At 46.1% G+C, this 18187-nt stretch overlaps 4 protein-coding genes across 4 annotated transcripts in view; 2 read left to right on the top strand and 2 right to left on the bottom strand.

Moving 5' to 3' along the window:
* The window catches only part of LOC120835975, a 387414-nt gene that overhangs the window by 161435 nt on the left and 207792 nt on the right, over nucleotides 1–18187 (bottom strand). The window lies entirely within an intron of this gene.
* Nucleotides 1–18187, bottom strand: part of LOC120837130 — a 213803-nt gene that overhangs the window by 143141 nt on the left and 52475 nt on the right. The gene's annotated exons all lie outside the window — the stretch shown is intronic.
* Nucleotides 8752–11813, top strand: LOC121836746. Its single transcript, XM_042291901.1, has 3 exons — nucleotides 8752–9340; nucleotides 9629–10429; nucleotides 11602–11813. The coding sequence occupies exons 1-3, from the start codon at nucleotides 9008–9010 to the stop codon at nucleotides 11704–11706; spliced, it is 1239 nt and encodes a 412-aa protein (XP_042147835.1). The 5' UTR covers nucleotides 8752–9007; the 3' UTR covers nucleotides 11707–11813.
* LOC121047558 (zinc finger BED domain-containing protein 4-like) lies at nucleotides 15727–17913 on the top strand. The gene is made up of 4 exons (XM_042291412.1): nucleotides 15727–15929; nucleotides 16496–16943; nucleotides 17005–17174; nucleotides 17351–17913. Exons 1-4 carry the CDS (start codon nucleotides 15727–15729, stop codon nucleotides 17805–17807), a joined length of 1278 nt encoding a protein of 425 aa, XP_042147346.1. The 3' UTR covers nucleotides 17808–17913.

Here is an 18187-nt window from a genome sequence, read left to right as displayed (position 1 = left end):
GATTACTTTATAGGGAGGCCAAGGACACTGGATTCTGCAGTGGATGCACTGACATCTAGAATGTCCGGACACCAGCAACAATTGGTACTCTATGAGCGTAAAATAAAGCTAGAGGAGAAGTTCAAGCCTGAATCTGGCAGGTATGAAAACCTTGAACCTGCTAGGATGCAACTTCTAATTGAAGACCACAGAGACCGGGCTCTTGAAAGGCAACAGCGAAGTGATGAGCACAGGATGATCATGGAACTCCTTAAAACGGTGATAGAAAAATTTAATCCTTAAATTGTTCTTTCGTATGGTGTTCCTGGATTTCAGTGCTCCACGACTGCTTGACCTAGGTGAGGGAGTGTTCTCCTAGCGGCTCTTGTTTCTGTAGTGTAGTGTACCGCTGTATCACTGAATGGCACAAGCACCACTGCATCCGTAAAAGAGGCTGAATAAACCTTGAGCGACAATTCCCCACTTGGAAAGTCAGCAGCCGCGTCATTCACTCGACATGGTGTCAGAAGTGGGCGGGATCCGTCTCCGCTGATCCCATGCCTGCGGCTTCGACACACGGCCCAGCCCCGCCGCTGCCACTCTCCGTCGAGGAATCACCTTCCCTTCGCCATGGCCAACGGTGAAGGGTTCGTTGCTCCATTTCTACAAGGCATGGTCCAGCTGCGTCCACCACCACCGTTCGACTTCGACAACCCCAGCTCCTGACCTACGTGGCTGCTGCAGCACAAGGATTACTCGTTTGCAACTGGACTCTACGCCACTCCGACGGAAGTCCAGGTGCGCTCTATGTTCTACTGCATGGGCCCGCAAGCCAGGGTGGTCCTCGCGTCCACCACACTGGGAGAGGCAGACCTCAAGGATGTCATCGCCATGAAGAAAGCATTCACCAACCACTTTGTCCACCCACCAAACGAGCTGTACAAGCCAACGCACTTCCACCACCGTACACAGCAACCGAATGAGGTGGCCAATGCATTCTTCACTGCACTCCGAACGATGGTCGGCGCGGCAACACTGCTCGACCGATGCCGAAAAGTGGCTTGTTTGAGACCGTTTTCGATCGCAAGCTCTCGGACCAGCTCTGTCGAAATCCGCAATTGTAGTTGCACGAAGCGCTCACGCACAGCTTGGAAGTCACTCCCCGATGAATGGCGTCCAAGTCGTTCCCACATTGGATGTCGCAATGTGGGACACAAGCAGCGAGAAGCACTCGTTGTCGGACGAAGGTTCTAAGAATCTGAGTAGTAATGCTCACACACTTCCTGTTTTATTGCGTGCAAAATAATTAAATAAATGTGCTGTGTTTTCTAGTCCTTCCGTATGCTTGGCCAAATTTGTTACCAAGGTAAGGTTGCATTTTCTTCCCATAAAAACTTTTTTTTCTCGCTTTTTGCAACTTGAATTAGGGGGTCGACCAATATTCCGGTTCAATCTATATTCCAATTTATACAGTATGTTGAACATTAACCTGTGCAAAGTTCAAAAAGCTTTGAAGCATAAGCTTAAAGGGGTTTGCACCTGATTCGGGCATCTTATAGAAAAGTCTATCTATGACTTATGTATTCAATTGTTAGTAGTACTGCACTGTTCAAAGTATAAGAGATTACTGTGTTTCTGATGTCAAACAAAATTTATCCTATCAGCTGCTTTCAGAAACCCAGGGAGAGGATGTCCTGTCAGATGACATGATAGACGGAACATCTGATGAGATGTCTGAGGAGCTGCTTGATAGTAGCCTTGGGGCCAGTGATGCGAGTACCAGCGACTGCAGGAACGACCACAACACAAGTAGCAGCAACCATACTGGCCGTGGAAGGAAGACTGGTGGTGCCAGTAATGAAATAACTGTCACGTTGCAGCAAGTGCCCGAGTCAGGGAAAAGGAAGAGACCCCTGCACCCCTCTGCCACCCTCGCACAGTCAGTGATTGAAGAACAAAAGTTGCTCTGGCTAAGTTTGGAGGAAGCTCGGGGCCAAGAGTTCACTCTGTGGGAGCAGGAACTGAAAATTCAAGCGAAGGCACTGGTCTTGCAAGAGAAGCTTGCAAAAGCCATGATGGCTTTTTTTTAATAAAACAAGTTAGAGTGAAAGCTGTGGTTTAAAAAACTGGTGCTGCTTTTTTTTTGTCCTTTGCTGACAAATTATTTTGGGCTTACCAGGGAAGCAACATCATTTTCAGGCCCCAGAATAACACGTTTAAAATACATGGTGCTTGCATGACATCACAACACTGTGACGGCAACAATGGGAATTTATTCACCACAGCTGGCATCCAAAGATACAGAGGTCCACAATTTGAAGGTAGACAGTAAATAAGTGTTGGGCACCCATCGGCAAGACAGTAATCATAAAATGTAAAATACAAATCCAGATGGGCTGGAGAGCTGCACATGCTGCAGAAAAGGTGTGCTTGAAGTTAAATGCCCTTACCGTGCCAGGTATTGTTGGACTTCAGAAATCCCTAAGCTTAAGAACTCCTGCCTCATCACAGAATGTGGAAAGTTGATGTTTAAAACAAACCACAGGTACTATTTTCAAGTACAGATGCAAATGCTGGTCTGTGGCAGAACATACTGCGACTTCGTAGTGTAGACTACGAAAGATCTCTTTTAGGCAGCGAATCTATAGATAGAGGGTTTTGCAGCGAGATGGTTGCCTGTCTGAAGATTCCGTCTGAAGACCACTATTAGCCTGCACATTTACCATACTTCACGTCGCCGTCGTCGTCATCATCAGTTGCATGAAGTGCTAGGCCTAATGAACTATGAAAGACTCGGACGCTACTCATCGCACTGCTGCTCTGTGCCGGCGATGTCTCCCCAAACTCTGGACCGTGTCACTGCCAACGCTGCTGTCGTCAGCTGCGCAGAGGCGTGGGTGCTCTGCGCTGCGAGGCGTGTCAAAAGTGGTTTCACAAGAAGTGCGAGCAGATCCCGCCGCTTCCGTACTGTCGACTCGATTACTTCATGGATAAACCAAACGCTCGCCCCGATCATGTCGCTCCACAATGCTCACCCGATTCCAGCTGATCGACGCAGAGATCCCGATCTCTTCAGCCGAGACGTTCCCCCAATCTAAACTTCTGGTCTGCAAATCTTCGCTCGATCAGACACAAGCTCACGGATTTCCATGCTCTGCTTGATACCTATCCAAATATTGTGTTCTCGTTGAGCGAGACCTGGATGGACTCATCCACAAGTGAGTCAACAAATCGCGGACACTGTCCGCTTCCATATTTTCCGTAGGGATCGGTTCAGATCCCGAGGGGGTGGGGTCATGGTGCTAATCCCTGCTCAACTCCCATGCCGGTGACGAAGAGACGTCAAAAGTAACTCGCTCGAGGCAGTCTTTGTAGAGATAAAAAACGGACGTGACCACTTTCTGGTCTCAAATGTTTACTGGCCCCCCGACACGCGCAATGCAGCTTACGGTGCTCTAGGGAGATCCCTCGACCTTGTTTCTAATGACCGCGCGGCATACACCAACGTCCACTCGATGGGTGACTTTAATGCGCATGTGAATTGGACTGACCCGGTCACCCTGGTCGCCCTAGACGGGACCTCGGATTGCTTACTTGAGTTGGTTGAATCTGCTGGTCTAACCCAGGTATGCCTCGAGCCCACATTCATGTCACCGCCCGGAACGATGTCGCACCTTGACCTAGTATTTGTTCAGAACTCTTCTCTGGTAGCGGAGTGTGATGTCGTGGAGAATCTCCCTAGGTGAGACCACAGGGTTATCCTTCTGAGAACTTCCACGTCCCTCCCACCGCACAGGCCTTATGCTTGACTTGTGCAGCAATACAAGGAAACGGACAGCTCGCACCTGCAGAACCTCCTACACCTTGCCGCATGGTTCATGATTCTCAATGAAGCCACAGCCGATGACATGTATGAGGCTTGGCTAGACTTTATGTCGGCCATAAAGATTGAATGCGTCCCCCAGGCCCGCTCACACCAGAAGTGGAAAACCCCTTCGATAACATAGGAGATAATCAATCTCAGAGGCGAAAGCGGATGCTGTTCGCTAAAGCCAAAAAGAACTCCCAGACTTACCTTAAAGAAGCCAAACGCCTCCAGAAGGGTATAAAAAAGCAAGTCCATATAGCCCACCAGAAGTGTGTAGCTGACATTGCGGCCTTGGTCTTCAGGCAGCCTAAGCGCTTTTGGGCCTGTCAAGCGGCAGCGTAAAACATCCGTGAGCCCCTGCTTTACACATAACAACAAACCAGTCACTCTTCCTGCGGAGATAGCGGAGCTCTTCAGCGCCTACTTCGCCTCACTCTGGTCGAGTGGTAGCACTCCCCTGGAAGCCTCATCAACTTTAGAAGAAGCACTCGAAAGAACCCCACGCACAACCACAGGCTCTTTACCCTCTATCGCCATAACAGAAGGCAACTTAGAAAATGCCCTATCCAGGCTTTACCCTTTTCAGAGCCCCGGACCAGATGCAATACATCCCTCACTTCTGAAGCTCTCGGGCCACAGCCATGGGTCAGTACTAAGTAGGATGCTTCAAAAGATCATAGACGCAAGCTCTGTTCCCTCTTCATGGAAACAGGCATTCATCACCCCTGTTCACAAGATAGGTAGACTGCGCACCGACCTCATTGAGTCCTACTGCCCGAACACCTCAACATTGGTCGTCTGCAGAACCCTGGAACGAATTATTAACAAGAAGATCCTATGCCACCTTGAAGAGAACAGCATTTTGTCAAATGCCAAAAATGGGGTTCGGCCCAGAAGGAGCTGTGAGACAGCACTGGGTGTTGTGGTCCACACTGCGAGTGCGTCTCTTGACAACCGTATGCCCTGTGAAATGGTGCAACTGAATTTCAAGAAGGCATTCGACCGCATTGATCATCGCCTGCTGCTTCAGAAACTCATTGAGGCAGGTAACAAGGGTTCTCTGCTCCAATGGCTGCATATAGCCTAGTCACCGGGAGGACACAGCACATGCTGTTCCACGGCTCTGCATCAACGTCTCGTGCTGTTCTTTCAGGGGTCCCTCAGGGCAGTGTAGTTGGCTCCACCCTGTTCTCGATCTACATCAATGGGGTCACGAAAGTCCTGTGCTCCACAGCAATTTTGTACGCTGACAACCTGATACAGATTAAGCCCCTAAACTCACCTCAGTCCTACCTCGAACTTCAAGGCGACCAGATGCGTGCCACATGTGGTCTATAAGCCATCTACTCCCACTCAACGCTAAGAAAAGTGTGACAATGACACTCACCATCAGTACAAAGAGCCCGACCCCCCCGCCCCTTGTTTTAAGCTCTGTTCCCCTCCAGTGGGTCCAGAGCACTACCCTGCTGGGGGTAAGTTTCAACAACCATTTCAGCTTCACAGGCCACATAAGGGGCATTATAGCAAAGGCGCGTCAGTCACTAGGCTTTGTAACGTACGTCACACGTGGCATGCCACCAAGTGCGTTCTGGCACCTCTACACGGGATTGGTGCTACCCCACCTAGAGTTTTGCTCACCTGTGTGGAGCCCCTTCCAGAAATCACTTGAACAAGGCCTGGAGAGTGTGCAGCGCAGGGCTGCCTACACGCTCTACAGGCACACTGTCCTTCGTGCGGCGCTTTCACCCTACAGGGACATACCTACGCCATCCCTCCTACAGGGAGCTAACTGGCACAGCCTTGCACACAGAACAGATGTGGCTTCCATCTGTCTCTTCTGCAACCTGATAAGAACCTCAATGAAGCCCTCCGACGCTTTCGCTTCAACGCCTGCACCGGAAAGATTCAGCCTCTCTGGCACATACATTATGCCACCTCGAGTCCTGCTTGATGCGCACAGCCAAGAATTGGATCTCTCTGCCCCCTGAGCTAACTGTAGAGAATCCCGCTGACCCCGAAGACATTAGGGCTTTCTGCCGGCAGGCTTGGAGTGTTGTTCCCATAATCCTCTACGTTCCCTATTCCCACTCCTCCCCCCCAACCTGTTTGCATTCATCATCATCATCATCATCACACCATCACGTTATTGGCATCTGTGTAAATTCATGACTGTTCAACCTTGTATTGTGCGGCGTCGCAGACCTCTATGGTATGAGCCATCGGCCTTTCTGCAGCGTCACGGCTGTCCCGAGCCGGAATAAATAATAATAATAATAATAATAATAATAATATATATATATATATATATAATTATTATTATGATTATTAATATTATTATTATTATTCAGGTTCAGGTTTAGGTTCAGGCACTCGGCGGCGCCGCCTGCTAGCTCACCATCCGGAACTCCGTCGTCAAGGAAGAGAGGGGGAGCCGAGAAGAAGCCTGCGCTTCCGGCAACAGGGGTGAATGCGCGCCGGTCCAGTCGTCCACTGGCGTCGATCCCGCCCGCCTCACCGCCGTGCCTGACCCCCGTGCCTGACCCCGTGCCTGACATATGTGTCCCATAACACCGGCGACACCTGGCGTCATTGTGCCTGGGTCTTCGGACTTTGCGGCCCGTGCTCCGTGTGCGGACTTGCGACGTGAAACCAGCTTTGGAGGCACGCCGTCTTTGGGGGCCCCTGAGAATGCCTCCTTCTCTTCAGTTTTGTCTCCCCAGTCCAAGGGAAAGGAGATTTTTGTCACACGCCTTAACCCACGCACCACGTCAGCGGACATGGTGAGGCATTTGAAGTCTGTTAATGTGACACCTTTGCAATGCCTGCGTCTGAAAACGCGACATGCATCCTACGCGTCTTTTTACATCGCTGTACACACTCCTTTTCATGCGCTCGCTGACCCTTACCTGTGGCCCAGCGCGTGCTACTTCCAGACATTTAGAGGTAATTTTCGCGATGAGATGATTCATCCGTCGGACATAGCATAAAAATGTAATATGAAACTAAAGTATACCGATTTAAATATCTATTATCAGAATGTACGTGGTCTGCGCACAAAATCTAAGCAGTTCTTTGAAAATTTAATTTGCTCAAACTCAACTCTTCTGGTTCTTACCGGGACGTGGTTATGTCCAGACATCTCCTCCTCCGATTACTTCCCGCCAAGTTTCAGGGTTTTTCGCAGTGACAGGCAGTCTGCTGAAGGGAAGCGGAGTGGAGGTGTATTGATCGCGTTTGGTCGGTCCTACGATTGCGTTAGGCGGACGGGCCTTGAGACTTATTCCGAGTCAGTTTGGGTTGAGGTGCGCAGTCCGAAAGACAATATACTTTTGGGAGCATTTTATTTTCCCCCACATATGTCACCGGAAACATTCCATGACTGCCTTCAGGAGATTGAAAGAACCGTAACCGCATCTGACTCAGCTAATGTTTTGATCTTAGGCGATTTTAACGCACCATCTATTTGTTGGAAAACATGGAAGGTCACATCGAATAATTTTTATATCACTACAAAATGTGACTCGTTAGTAAATTTTTCATCGTTCTTAGGTCTGACACAACGAAACCCCACACCCAACTGGCAAGGGAAGTTCCTCGACCTGTGTCTAACGACCTCAGAGACTGTCAGTGTCGATAAAAGTAAAGCTCCTCTCGTTCCAGAGGATAAATATCATCCAGCGCTTGATATAAAAATGACTATTCAAACACCAGTGCTGCGCCAAATGCCGAGTGGCCAAAACGTCGAGAAATCCTTTAACTACGCAGCTGGCGATTACGTAGGCCTGTACGGATATTTTTCTGACTTTAACTGGAGTTCCATTCTAGAGTCTCCAAACGTGAATGATCAAGTAAATCAACTGACCGCTGTGGTACAGGAGGGAATGAAAAAGTTCATCCCATTGAGAAAAAACATACGCTCTGGGTTTCCCTATTGGTTTTCTCCTGAACTCCGTACGGCTTTGAAGAGAAAGTCGTTTTTGCATAGAAAACTTAAGAAAACAGGCCGTCCTGAATTCGAGTCTAAATTTCAGGAGGTGAGAAGTCGTTGCAGGGCATTGCTTAAGCGTGATAAGCAGGCAGATACCGAAGCAGTACAGTCAGATCTACAGCGAAACCCTAAAAGATTTTGGAGAGGAGTTAAATCGCGCAGGGGCGATCGCGCAGGAGAAAATGCTATTGTCATAGAAGGGAACGGAGGCTCTACAACTGATGTATGTAATGTTTTCGCTGGTGTCTTTGGTTTTGGTTTACACTGTTGATACTGGCGCACTTCCTAATGAGACCCTTCCATGCACGAACACTTTATCAGTTAGTAATATTGCGATAGACGAGGTTACTGTAGAAACTTGTATAAAAGCAATGCGTCCGACGCTATCTGCCGGTCATGACGGCATCCCCCAAGCTATACTCAAGTCTTACGGCTGCATTTTAACACCAGTCCTTTGCGCTATCTTTATTAATTGTCTGAAGTCTGGCATTTTCCCGAGTATTTGGAAAATTGCTGTTGTGGTCCCGATTTTTAAGGCGGGCAAGCGGACTGACGCTTCTAACTACAAACCTATTTCTTTACTCTGCTCGTTTTCTAAGCTCTTTGAGAACGTCATCCACAGGTCTCTGTCTTTTTCACTTCAAAGCATGATAAGTACCAACCAGCACGGTTTTTTCGCTGGTCGTTCAACGACGACAAATCTTGTGGCATTCGCGACTGCTGCGTCTAAGGTTGTGTGCGACAGAGGTCAACTTGACGTTAGATACTTTGATTGTAGCAAGGCCTTCGACATTGTAAACCACAGTATACTTTTATCAAAGCTCTCTGCAGTTGGTCTTTGCGGTCCGATGCGAACGGGTCTTGCTTTTCCACGTATAACGCAACTTCGGGTGTGCCACAGGGTTCCGTACTGGGCCCGTTGCTATTTTCTGTTTTTGTGAATGACGTCGCAAGCACCATCACCACGTCTTCTTTCTTGCTATATGCAGACGATATAAAAATATTTAGAGAAATAGGCGGCGAACCCGACTGCATGGATTTACAGTCTGATATAACCTCGTTTGTTGGCTGGTGCTCACGTAATCACCTGAAGATCAACCAGTCCAAAACAAAAGTCATGACCTACTCTAGAAAAACTGCCACAGTACCATTTAACTACACAATTAACACTAATGAACTCTCTTTTCGGCCCATACTCACGCTGCTCCATGTACCAGGTGCTGATTTGGATTCTCGCTGTCACGGCGAATTCCGTCGGGACGGCGGCAGCCCCAATCTACGAGTCATGGCCAGCGACGACCTTCTTTTCGTCAACTCATCGTCCCCTCGAGCCACCGGATTTTCCAGAAAAGTTTCTGTGTCATCTTGAAGACCGACAGATGGCCAGGCATCGAGGGACGTTTCCGGATCCGCTGCACCGTTGCCATAAAAGGGAGCTACTTTGCCTTCAGCCGCTGGGGCACGACACTCTTTTCGGCCCATACTCACGCTGCTCCATGTACCAGGTGCTGATTTGGATTCTCGCTGTCACGGCGAATTCCGTCGGGACGGCGGCAGCCCCAATCTACGAGTCATGGCCAGCGACAAACTTCTTTTCGTCAACTCATCGTCCCCTCGAGCCACCGGATTTTCCAGAAAAGTTTCTGTGTCATCTTGAAGACCGACAGATGGCCAGGCATCGAGGGACGTTTCCGGATCCGCTGCACCGTTGCCATAAAAGGGAGCTACTTCGCCTTCAGCCGCTGGGGCACGACACTCTTTTCGGCCCATACTCACGCTGCTCCATGTACCAGGTTAGTTATTTAAATCATTCAAAATGTTGCCGAACGAGCAATGTAATGCTTCTCAGAGTGTCGTGCCCAATCGACAAACGTGTGCTTTGTAGATACATGCATTTTGCTAGCTCTTGGGTGATCGCTACATTGATGTCTTTGTGCTGTGAACTATCGTTTTCGTTTTTTGAGACCTTGTTGCTTTTGTCGGGTGACGTGGAGCTAAACCCCGGTCCCATGACTAAGGCACAGATTGAACAGCTTGGGAAAATTGAGACCATTTTGTTGGAATTGCAATCTGGTCAAATGACTATTTTGGGAAAGTTAGCTGGTATTGAGGCAAAACAAGCTGATCTTGAGAGGAAGTTTGATACCATAAGCTTGAAAACTAATGATATTGAAAAACGTGTTTTGCACATTGAAGGAAGTGGCAGGAAATTAGAAGCAAAATTAGATGATCTTGAAAACAGAAGCAGGAGGACAAATTTGGTATTTTTCGGAGTTCCCGACAACTCTCGCAGTGAAACGTGGGAAGAATCGGAAAGGCTGATCACAAAAATCTGCAAAGACGTGTTATCGCTCGATGTTTTATTTGAAAGAGCCCACCGATTGGGGAAACACAAAGATGGGAAAAACAGACCAATTGTAGTCAACTTCCCGGGTTGGAAGGTCAAAGAGTCTGTGTTGCGAAGTGCTTTTAAATTCAAGAATACTTCATTCAGTGTCTCCGAGGATTTTAGTCTTGCAGTCCAAGAAAAGAGGCGTCAACTTTGGAATTATGCGAAGGAGAAAAGGCAGAACAGAGAGAACAAGGTTCATTTATTTTATTTTTTTTTTTTTTTTTATTTAGGAATACTGCAGGCCAATTGCGGCCCAAGCAGGATTGGGGGTTACAAAAGTCAAGTAAAAAAAGAAAAAACGCAACACCAGGTAATCCGTAAAATGGGAAAGGGGAACAGGGGAAAAGTATGCAAAAATTGTAATAAAGCACATGTAGTAGCTCACAACAAAGTTGGGAGGAGTGGCGGTAGTGGGGAACAGGAAAATAAAACACAATGCAAAAAGTTACACATCAAACAAACACTCAATCGACTCCAAAACATTGTCAGATATAAATATGTGATGAGGTAGGTTGTTCCATTCTGTTATGGTTCTGGGAAAGAAGGAGTATTTAAATGCATTTGTTCGAGCGAATACTGGAGTTATTTTATGCGGATGGTCATGCCTTGTGTGCCTAGTCGAGGATAGATGAAGAAAGGACGACGATTCAAGCCGGAGTTTTTTAAACCAGAGTTGATAAAGAAATTTTAGTCTAGCTAGCTTCCTTCGTGATTCAAGTGAGATGATGTTGTTACTTTGAATTAAGGCAGCAGGTGAGTCATGCGGGTGGTAGCGATTAAATATAAAACGAGCTGCTTGCTTTTGAACATCTTCCAGTATCTTGATATCTTTTTTTGTGAATGGATCCCAGACTGTACAGGCGTATTCTAACTTCGTTCTTATCAATGTGTTATAGGCTAAAAGTTTCACATGAGAAGGCACGTGCTTAAGCTTGTGCCTTATCATACCTAGTTTTCGACGGGCAGCTGCACAAACGTGTTCAATGTGTGAGGACCAAGATAAGTTGCTAGAAATTGTAATACCAAGATATTTAAAGCTCATCGTCCGAGAGATGTAGTTATCACCAATAAAGTATTCATACTGATGAGAGGACTTTTTGTTAGTGATGCGCATGTACAAGGACTTTTCTTGGTTAAGCTTCATCTCCCAACGATCGCACCAGCTAGAAACTGCATTAAGACTTTCGTTCAGAACAACTTGGTCCCTAGTAGAGTTAATATCCTTGAACAATAGACAGTCGTCCGCAAATAAACGAATACTCACGCTTTTATCTATACAAAAAGTGAGGTCATTAATAAAAATTGAAAAAAGAAGAGGGCCAAGGACACTCCCTTGCGGAACACCCGAAGTTACAGGAAGAGGATCAGAATGGTGACCGCGATAAACTGGTTATCAATGGACAGACGTTTATCTGGGACAGCGAAACGAGACAACCTGTTTTATATCGGGCGCCTGGCCAACCAAGAGAATACGAATGACGGGTCGGAAAGCCTAAAGATGGCCCAAGCAATCATGAGGCTACAGCTACAAAACAGGCGCCTTCAGTACTATTGGTAAATTGCCGTAGCATCAAAAATAAAGTAGACGAGTTTGCACTTTTGTTGGAGACCCTTAAACCTGAAGTTGTTATGGGGACGGAGTCTTGGTTAGATGATACTGTTAGTGACGCTGAGGTATTTCCGGCGGGTTTTACAGTTTATCGCAAAGACAGACATCGGGACGGTGGGGGAGTTTTTCTACTAATTTCTAATAGATGGACTAGTCATGAACTGGTTTTCGAAAATGCTACCGAGTCTGTCTGGTGTCGGGTCTTTTTCCCAAGGGGAACTGCTCTCGTGTTCGGGACCTTCTACCGCCCCCCTGATAACAGTGAAACTTCAATTTGTTTGCTCTGTGACATGTTATCAATGATTCCTGACAGTGTTTTTCTAGGTGGTGATTTTAATCTGCCAGATTTTAGCTGGTCTACTGGAACAACAGAATGTATTGTTAAATCACGCGTTAACACTGTGTTTACAGAGGTATTGGGCACTTTCGGCTTCAATCAATATGTGCAGCAGCCGACGAGGTTGAACGCCATTCTAGACTTGGTCTTATGTAATGACCCTAATATTGTAGCTCAGGTCGGGGTGTATCCTGGAATAAGTGACCATAGTGTGGTTGTTGCAACGCTAAATGTATCTGGAGCACCCGAGAGGGCACAACTTCCACGCAAGGTATTCATGTATGAGAGAGGAAACTTTGACGCCATCGGCACTGAATTGGACAGCTATTTTTCAACCTTTTTATGCTTAGCAGAATCGCACTGTCTAGAAGATCTGTGGAGCATCTTTCGTAATAAAATAACAAACTTAATCGACACTTTTGTACCATCGAGGATTATTCGACAAAAACGAAAACAAAAACCATGGTTTAATATTGAAATTCGTAAACTCGTAAGAAGAGCGCAATGTGCATATAGAAGGGTTTCCAGAGATGGCTGTCCAATAAACCTGCAAAGGCTAAAGGAAATTAATTACACATTAAAGTTATCTACAAGAAAAGCAAAGAAGTTATTTTTCTCCCGGCTAAACGATGATCTTAAGCGAAATCCCAAAGTGTTCTGGAATTACGTTAAAACAAGTAGAAAAGATGATATTTCTATCCCATACTTAAATGTTAACAATACAATAATCAAGAGTGATGCTGAGAAGGCAGAATGTTTTAATTCTTACTTCAAATCAGTATTTTCTCAAGAAACAACCAGCCATGAATCACCAGTATCTGTTATTTCTGGTAACACAATGGCAGATATTGAAATTGATGTTAACGGTATAATAATAATAATAATAATCCTTTATTTGTATAATGCCCCAGAACAACCTATTGGTTACAGTGTGGTGGCACATAAAAAGTTTAAAAAGAAAAAAAAGAACACCTAAAACAATACACAATCTCAAGCCCCCCCCCGACATATGCTCTCGAAATTAAAACATTTCACAATCATAAACCAAAAATATGCATATCAAGTAGTCGTTTGAACGCAGCAAAATTTAAAAATATGTCTACATGAGTCGGAAATTCATTTAAACAAATTTGCATTCTAGCCAAAGGAGACGGTCTCGTTTGGATAGATCTATAAAACACGCTTGAGTTTCTAACGACTCGGGCCGGTACATGAAAGTTCAAAGACGACACAAGATTGCTATCAATTTGGCCGTGAACCACTTTGTATAAAAATATAATGTCACGAGCAATCCTTCTTTTTGAAAGGTTCTGGAGTGAAAGTTCTTTAAGAAGGTATTCATAATCAAAATAACATTTTCTATCAAAATATCTATCGTAAACAAGGCGTATAAATCGCTTCTGAACTCTTTCTATCCGTGCAGCGTCGGTCATTGTTGGCGAATTCCACACTGAACTACAAAACTCAAGTTTAACTCGTACAAGGGAACAAAACAATCGAACTACGCACATTATATTTGAAAAATCATGCGTCAAACGTGATATCATCCCCATTGTTCTAAAGGCAGAAGCAACAATTTGTGTAACATGATATGAAAAGGTAAGATTACTATCGAAATAAACACCAAGGTCACGAACTTGTTCCACACGTTCAATAGTGGAATTGCCGATAAAATATTGATGTAAAATTCTTTCGCGTTTTCTGCACATAGATAGCACTTTAGTTTTATCTGGATTGACCAGCAAAAAGTTACATGAGCACCAGTTTGAGCACCAGTTTGACTTGCCTCTTGCATGAAATGAATACCTCGAAGCAGTCTTGGGCAGTAACTAGTTACTAGTAACGCGTTACCGGTAACTAGTTACTTTTTTCGGTAACTTTTAACTGTAACGCGTTACTCTTTAATACTGGTAACTTGTAACTGTAACACTGTTACTTTTTTATTGGGTAACTGTAACTGTTTAGGCCGTTACAGTTACTTTTTACTATAAAATTAAAATTCCTGGCTGACAAAAAAAAAAAGAAATTGAACAAACAAAAAAAATTGCCTCGTTTTGCCTACGACGGACCATAGACGAGACGGACGAGCGAGCACGAAACCGGGAGATTAAGGAAGCGGCGCCTGCGGTGGTAGGGGAGGCAAACAATGTGTGTTTCACCGACTTTGGCTCAATCTTCTTCTGTGGGGACCGTCTGCGGGTGTCGGTGGTCATGCGACATGTCTCCGAGTATTCCGTCTGGGCTGTGTCTGCCCTTCCCCCTCTCCCTTCCTCTTTGTCAGATATGTCCGCGCTGTACGTCGCTTTTACACCCAGCCGGTCGCCGCTCCCTCTTCGCTATGAGTTTCCAAGGAAGCCGTCCCCATATTAGGCGGAAAGTCGGCGCTTGTTTAACTTATTCTTTCTCTTCGGAACCGCTCGAGTAAATTGCCTTTCCCGCTGACAGCCCCAAGAAATACTCCAATAGACGTTTTGTTGTGGATTCTCTGCAGTGCTCCAGCTGAAGCGATTACCCGGAAAACACGTGTTTTTAAGAGAGAGAAATTGCTGTTTTGAGGCGCGTGTGCGGACTGATCTTCCACAGTTGGCGTTTGAGACAGAGGCGCCGCGGTGGTCGTCGTACACACGTAGAGCACCAGAAGGCCTCACTTTGTCTCCTTTCCCCCTATATTCTTCCAAAGCTGTTTGACCTGCTATATTTAAGCCTGCTTTCGAGTATATCCCATAAGGTAATCATGTGACCATCTGTGTCCTCTTTGGTTTCGGAGTGAAAAATAAACGAAAATGTTCACTGACGCGGGAGGTCCATCTAACGCAACGTATGTCCGAAAGCTTGTACCCTGTCGCCTATTGGTGAAAACTTTTGGGGGCTGAGCCACGTGCGGGAATACGATTGGTTTGCGCAGAGGCCAGTTTAACCAGACGGTTCAAAAATGGCCACTATTCTTCAGCTATCACTTGTCAGTTTATTGGGAAATCTCAAGCAGAGGTTACTGTGCGCGTTCAGCCTGTTTATTCTTGATAGCGCTCAAGCCATCCTGACAGGCAGTCATGTCTTCCGACACGGAGCAGCCGTTACCTTGGCCCTCGTATCGCGAATATTTTTCTGTTCTGACGACTGCGACAAACATCACAGTGCTGTGCAACATTTGCAGTAAACAGTACTCAGCAAGCAGGACGTCTTCGTCCAACCTGCGCAAGCATCTAGAGGTATGTTTAAGCTTTCTATTCTTGGGAACTCCGGTTTCTTATGGCTCATTTGGCGTTATGAATTGTGCTGACGATGGGGAAATATATCCATATCATTAAATTGTGCTCTTTTCTTTCTTTTTTTTTTTTTTTTTTTTTTTGCGCAGAAGAAACATCCTGTTGCTCTGAAGGAATTCGACTCTAAGAAAAGGAAAGCCGAACCTGGTCAGCCCTCGAATGAGAAAAGACATGCGGGTGGCGGCTCGACACAGACACTGGAGTTCTGTCTTGCAGGAACGAGTCGACACAAAGCTGTGCCGCAAAGTCAGATAGACAGGCTAATTGTAAACTTTGTGGTAGGCGACATGCAGTGCTTTTCAGTCGTTGAAAATGAACACTTCCGGCGCTTGATCATCGGAATGCAGCCATCGGCAACAGTGATGAACCGAAAGTCTTTTGTGAATCATCTGGACATCCTCTACCGAGAACAAAAAGCGTCCCTCATCGCTACCCTTGAGAAGGCGACGAGGGTCTGCTGCACAGCAGACTGCTGGACAGCCTCAAACAGGTAAGTTCTTGATGCACTGCACCCTATCTATACGATACTCTCAGTGAGACGCAGGTCGGTTTGTTTTAGAACCCGGCACATCTAAGCCTGTAATTTGTGAATAGCTGAAATAATTAATATACAGATATTGTAGTACATTGTCAACAGAAACCTAGCCTTTGAGCTCCGGCTGGACACCTTCATATCACCCCAAACGTATACCAGAATTACATATTAAATGCGGTACATTGTGTTTCACTCACAATTTTTATTATGCTGTTGAGGCGATCTGCAGTGTAGGGGCACATATTAAAATAGGGGGACATTTACTGCTTTTATACGATTAATGAAGCTCCACATGTGAAATTTGGCCGAGTTTAGGCAGTTTTATTGAAAATATCCGGACGTACACTCGTTGCGTAGCTTCATTTCGTAATCCTATTTTTATGACACTTCCCCATCGGAGTCATTAAACACTACTAGACGATTGTTTAAATTTGTAGCTAACCTATCATCTCATATCTTTTGCAACGTTCAAGCTCAGCTGGGTAAAGGTTCTGACGGGTGTGACTTATTTTGTGGCGCAGGGTATTTGGAGAAGCTACCGAACCTGAGGAAGATGTCACCCAAAATTGCATCACAGAGGTTCTTGACACAGCTCCAGGCGCTTGCACATCAGAGATCCACTTGCCTCGGCACCAGAGGTGCGCTGCACACACTCTTAATCTAGTTGCCTCCGCGGATGCTGAAAACGCGTGCAACCAGTTACCTTACGGTGCAATGGCGAAGAATGTGTTTGCAAAACTGAAATGTCTCTGGAGGAAGCAAGCCCAGTCAGTTCAAGCCGCTGAAGCCATAAAAATCACCCTAGGAAGACAACTTCCTGTCCCAAACGCGACGCGATGGAACTCTTTGTATAACGCTGTAAAGTTCCTGAATGAGGTCTCGAAAGGCAAACTGGACGCCACATTCGAGAGACTTTCGCTGCCAAAGCTACAGAACGAGGAGCTTGCCTTCATCGACGAATACTGCAAGGTATTGTAATAGCGTATTTGTTTCACTTTATGCAGTGCGCTAACCTTTCGTACTCTTTCAGACGATGTATGGCGTGGCGAAGGCACTGGACATCCTGCAAGGCGAGCAGTACATGTATATGGGTGTGCTGCAGCCCACTCTCCACTCGCTCTTGCGATACCAAGGGTCCCTGTCACAAATGCAGTACTGCACCCCACTTTCCAACGCCCTTGAGGCGGGAGTCAAGAAGAGGTGAGCGATATATTTGTTGTTCACTATATTGCTACCCCTCTCTGCACATGCGTTTGCATGGTAGCATATCCGTGCGAGCTATCTACACTTAACATTGTAGGTTTCAATCATCCATATTTCGATTTATTGGTTCAAGCAGTGCAAAAATCTCCTTTTTGTTTCTTGTCTCGTCACAGGTTTTCAGAAGTTCTTGAAGACAAGGACTTGGCCCTTGCAGCGGCGGTACACCCCAAGTTCAAGCTATCCTGGATCATGGAAAACGAGCGGAAAGCTGCAACTGTACGGCTGCTCGAGGAAGAATGTCGTGCGCTGGAGGAGCACTGCAGTGAGGACGCAACAGGCAAAGAGGATGGCGACGAAGACGATTTTTTTTTCCACTTGCCTCAAGCATTACCATCATCAACGGAGGTGCAACAGTGGGTGAGCGACCCCGCGACCGATCTGACCGGGCTCTCAAGGTTCCCCATGATAAAGAGGATCTTCATCAGGCTCAACACGGGGATTCCGTCAAGCGCGCCGGCTGAACGCCTGTTCAGCAAAGGACGCGATGTGTTCGCCATCAAGAGAGGGAAGCTCTCCGATGACAATTTTGAAAAACAGTTGATATTAAGTTATAACAAATATTGCAAATAAGTTATAATCGTTAAAATTCTGAAACGACGAATGACACAAAAAAGAAGCACCCTTCGGTTTTAATGTTTTCTAATTTCTCAGCAGTTCATCTTTCTTCTCACTACAGTGTAACAAATAAAATATTTTTTTTGGTTTATGGTTTCTTGTGTCCAATTTTGGTACTGTAACGAGAAAGTAACGGCGTTACTCTTTCTGCGGTAACTGTAACTGTAACACGTTACTTTTTTAATCCGATAACTGTAACTGTAACAGAGTTACTTTTTCCCCCTAGGTAACTGTAACTGTAACACTGTTACTTTTTACTGGTAACGTGCCCATGACTGCCTCGAAGGCAACCGGACCTGATGGATTACCATCGATTGTTCTTTATAAGTGTCGAG

The sequence above is a fragment of the Ixodes scapularis genome, unplaced genomic scaffold (genome assembly GCF_016920785.2).
Source record: "Ixodes scapularis isolate PalLabHiFi unplaced genomic scaffold, ASM1692078v2 PGA_scaffold2__306_contigs__length_199485367, whole genome shotgun sequence".
NCBI classification, from domain to species: Eukaryota; Metazoa; Arthropoda; class Arachnida; order Ixodida; family Ixodidae; genus Ixodes; species Ixodes scapularis.
This window is presented reverse-complemented; position numbering and strand designations above follow the sequence as displayed.

Excerpts from the sequence above, each read along its gene's own strand:
- LOC121836746 (XM_042291901.1), top strand. The coding sequence starts at position 9,008 with ATGAACTCTCTTTTCGGCCCATACTCACGCTGCTCCATGTACCAGGTG. Across the intron at positions 9,341-9,628 it reads CACGCTGCTCCATGTACCAG|GTTAGTTATTTAAATCATTC; the intron begins GTGCTGATTTGG and ends TCCATGTACCAG. Across the intron at positions 10,430-11,601 it reads GAGAGAACAAGGTTCATTTA|GACCGCGATAAACTGGTTAT; the intron begins TTTTATTTTTTT and ends GATCAGAATGGT.
- LOC121047558 (XM_042291412.1), top strand. The coding sequence starts at position 15,727 with ATGCAGTGCTTTTCAGTCGTTGAAAATGAACACTTCCGGCGCTTGATC. Across the intron at positions 15,930-16,495 it reads TGCTGGACAGCCTCAAACAG|GGTATTTGGAGAAGCTACCG; the intron begins GTAAGTTCTTGA and ends TTTGTGGCGCAG. Across the intron at positions 17,175-17,350 it reads GAGGCGGGAGTCAAGAAGAG|GTTTTCAGAAGTTCTTGAAG; the intron begins GTGAGCGATATA and ends GTCTCGTCACAG.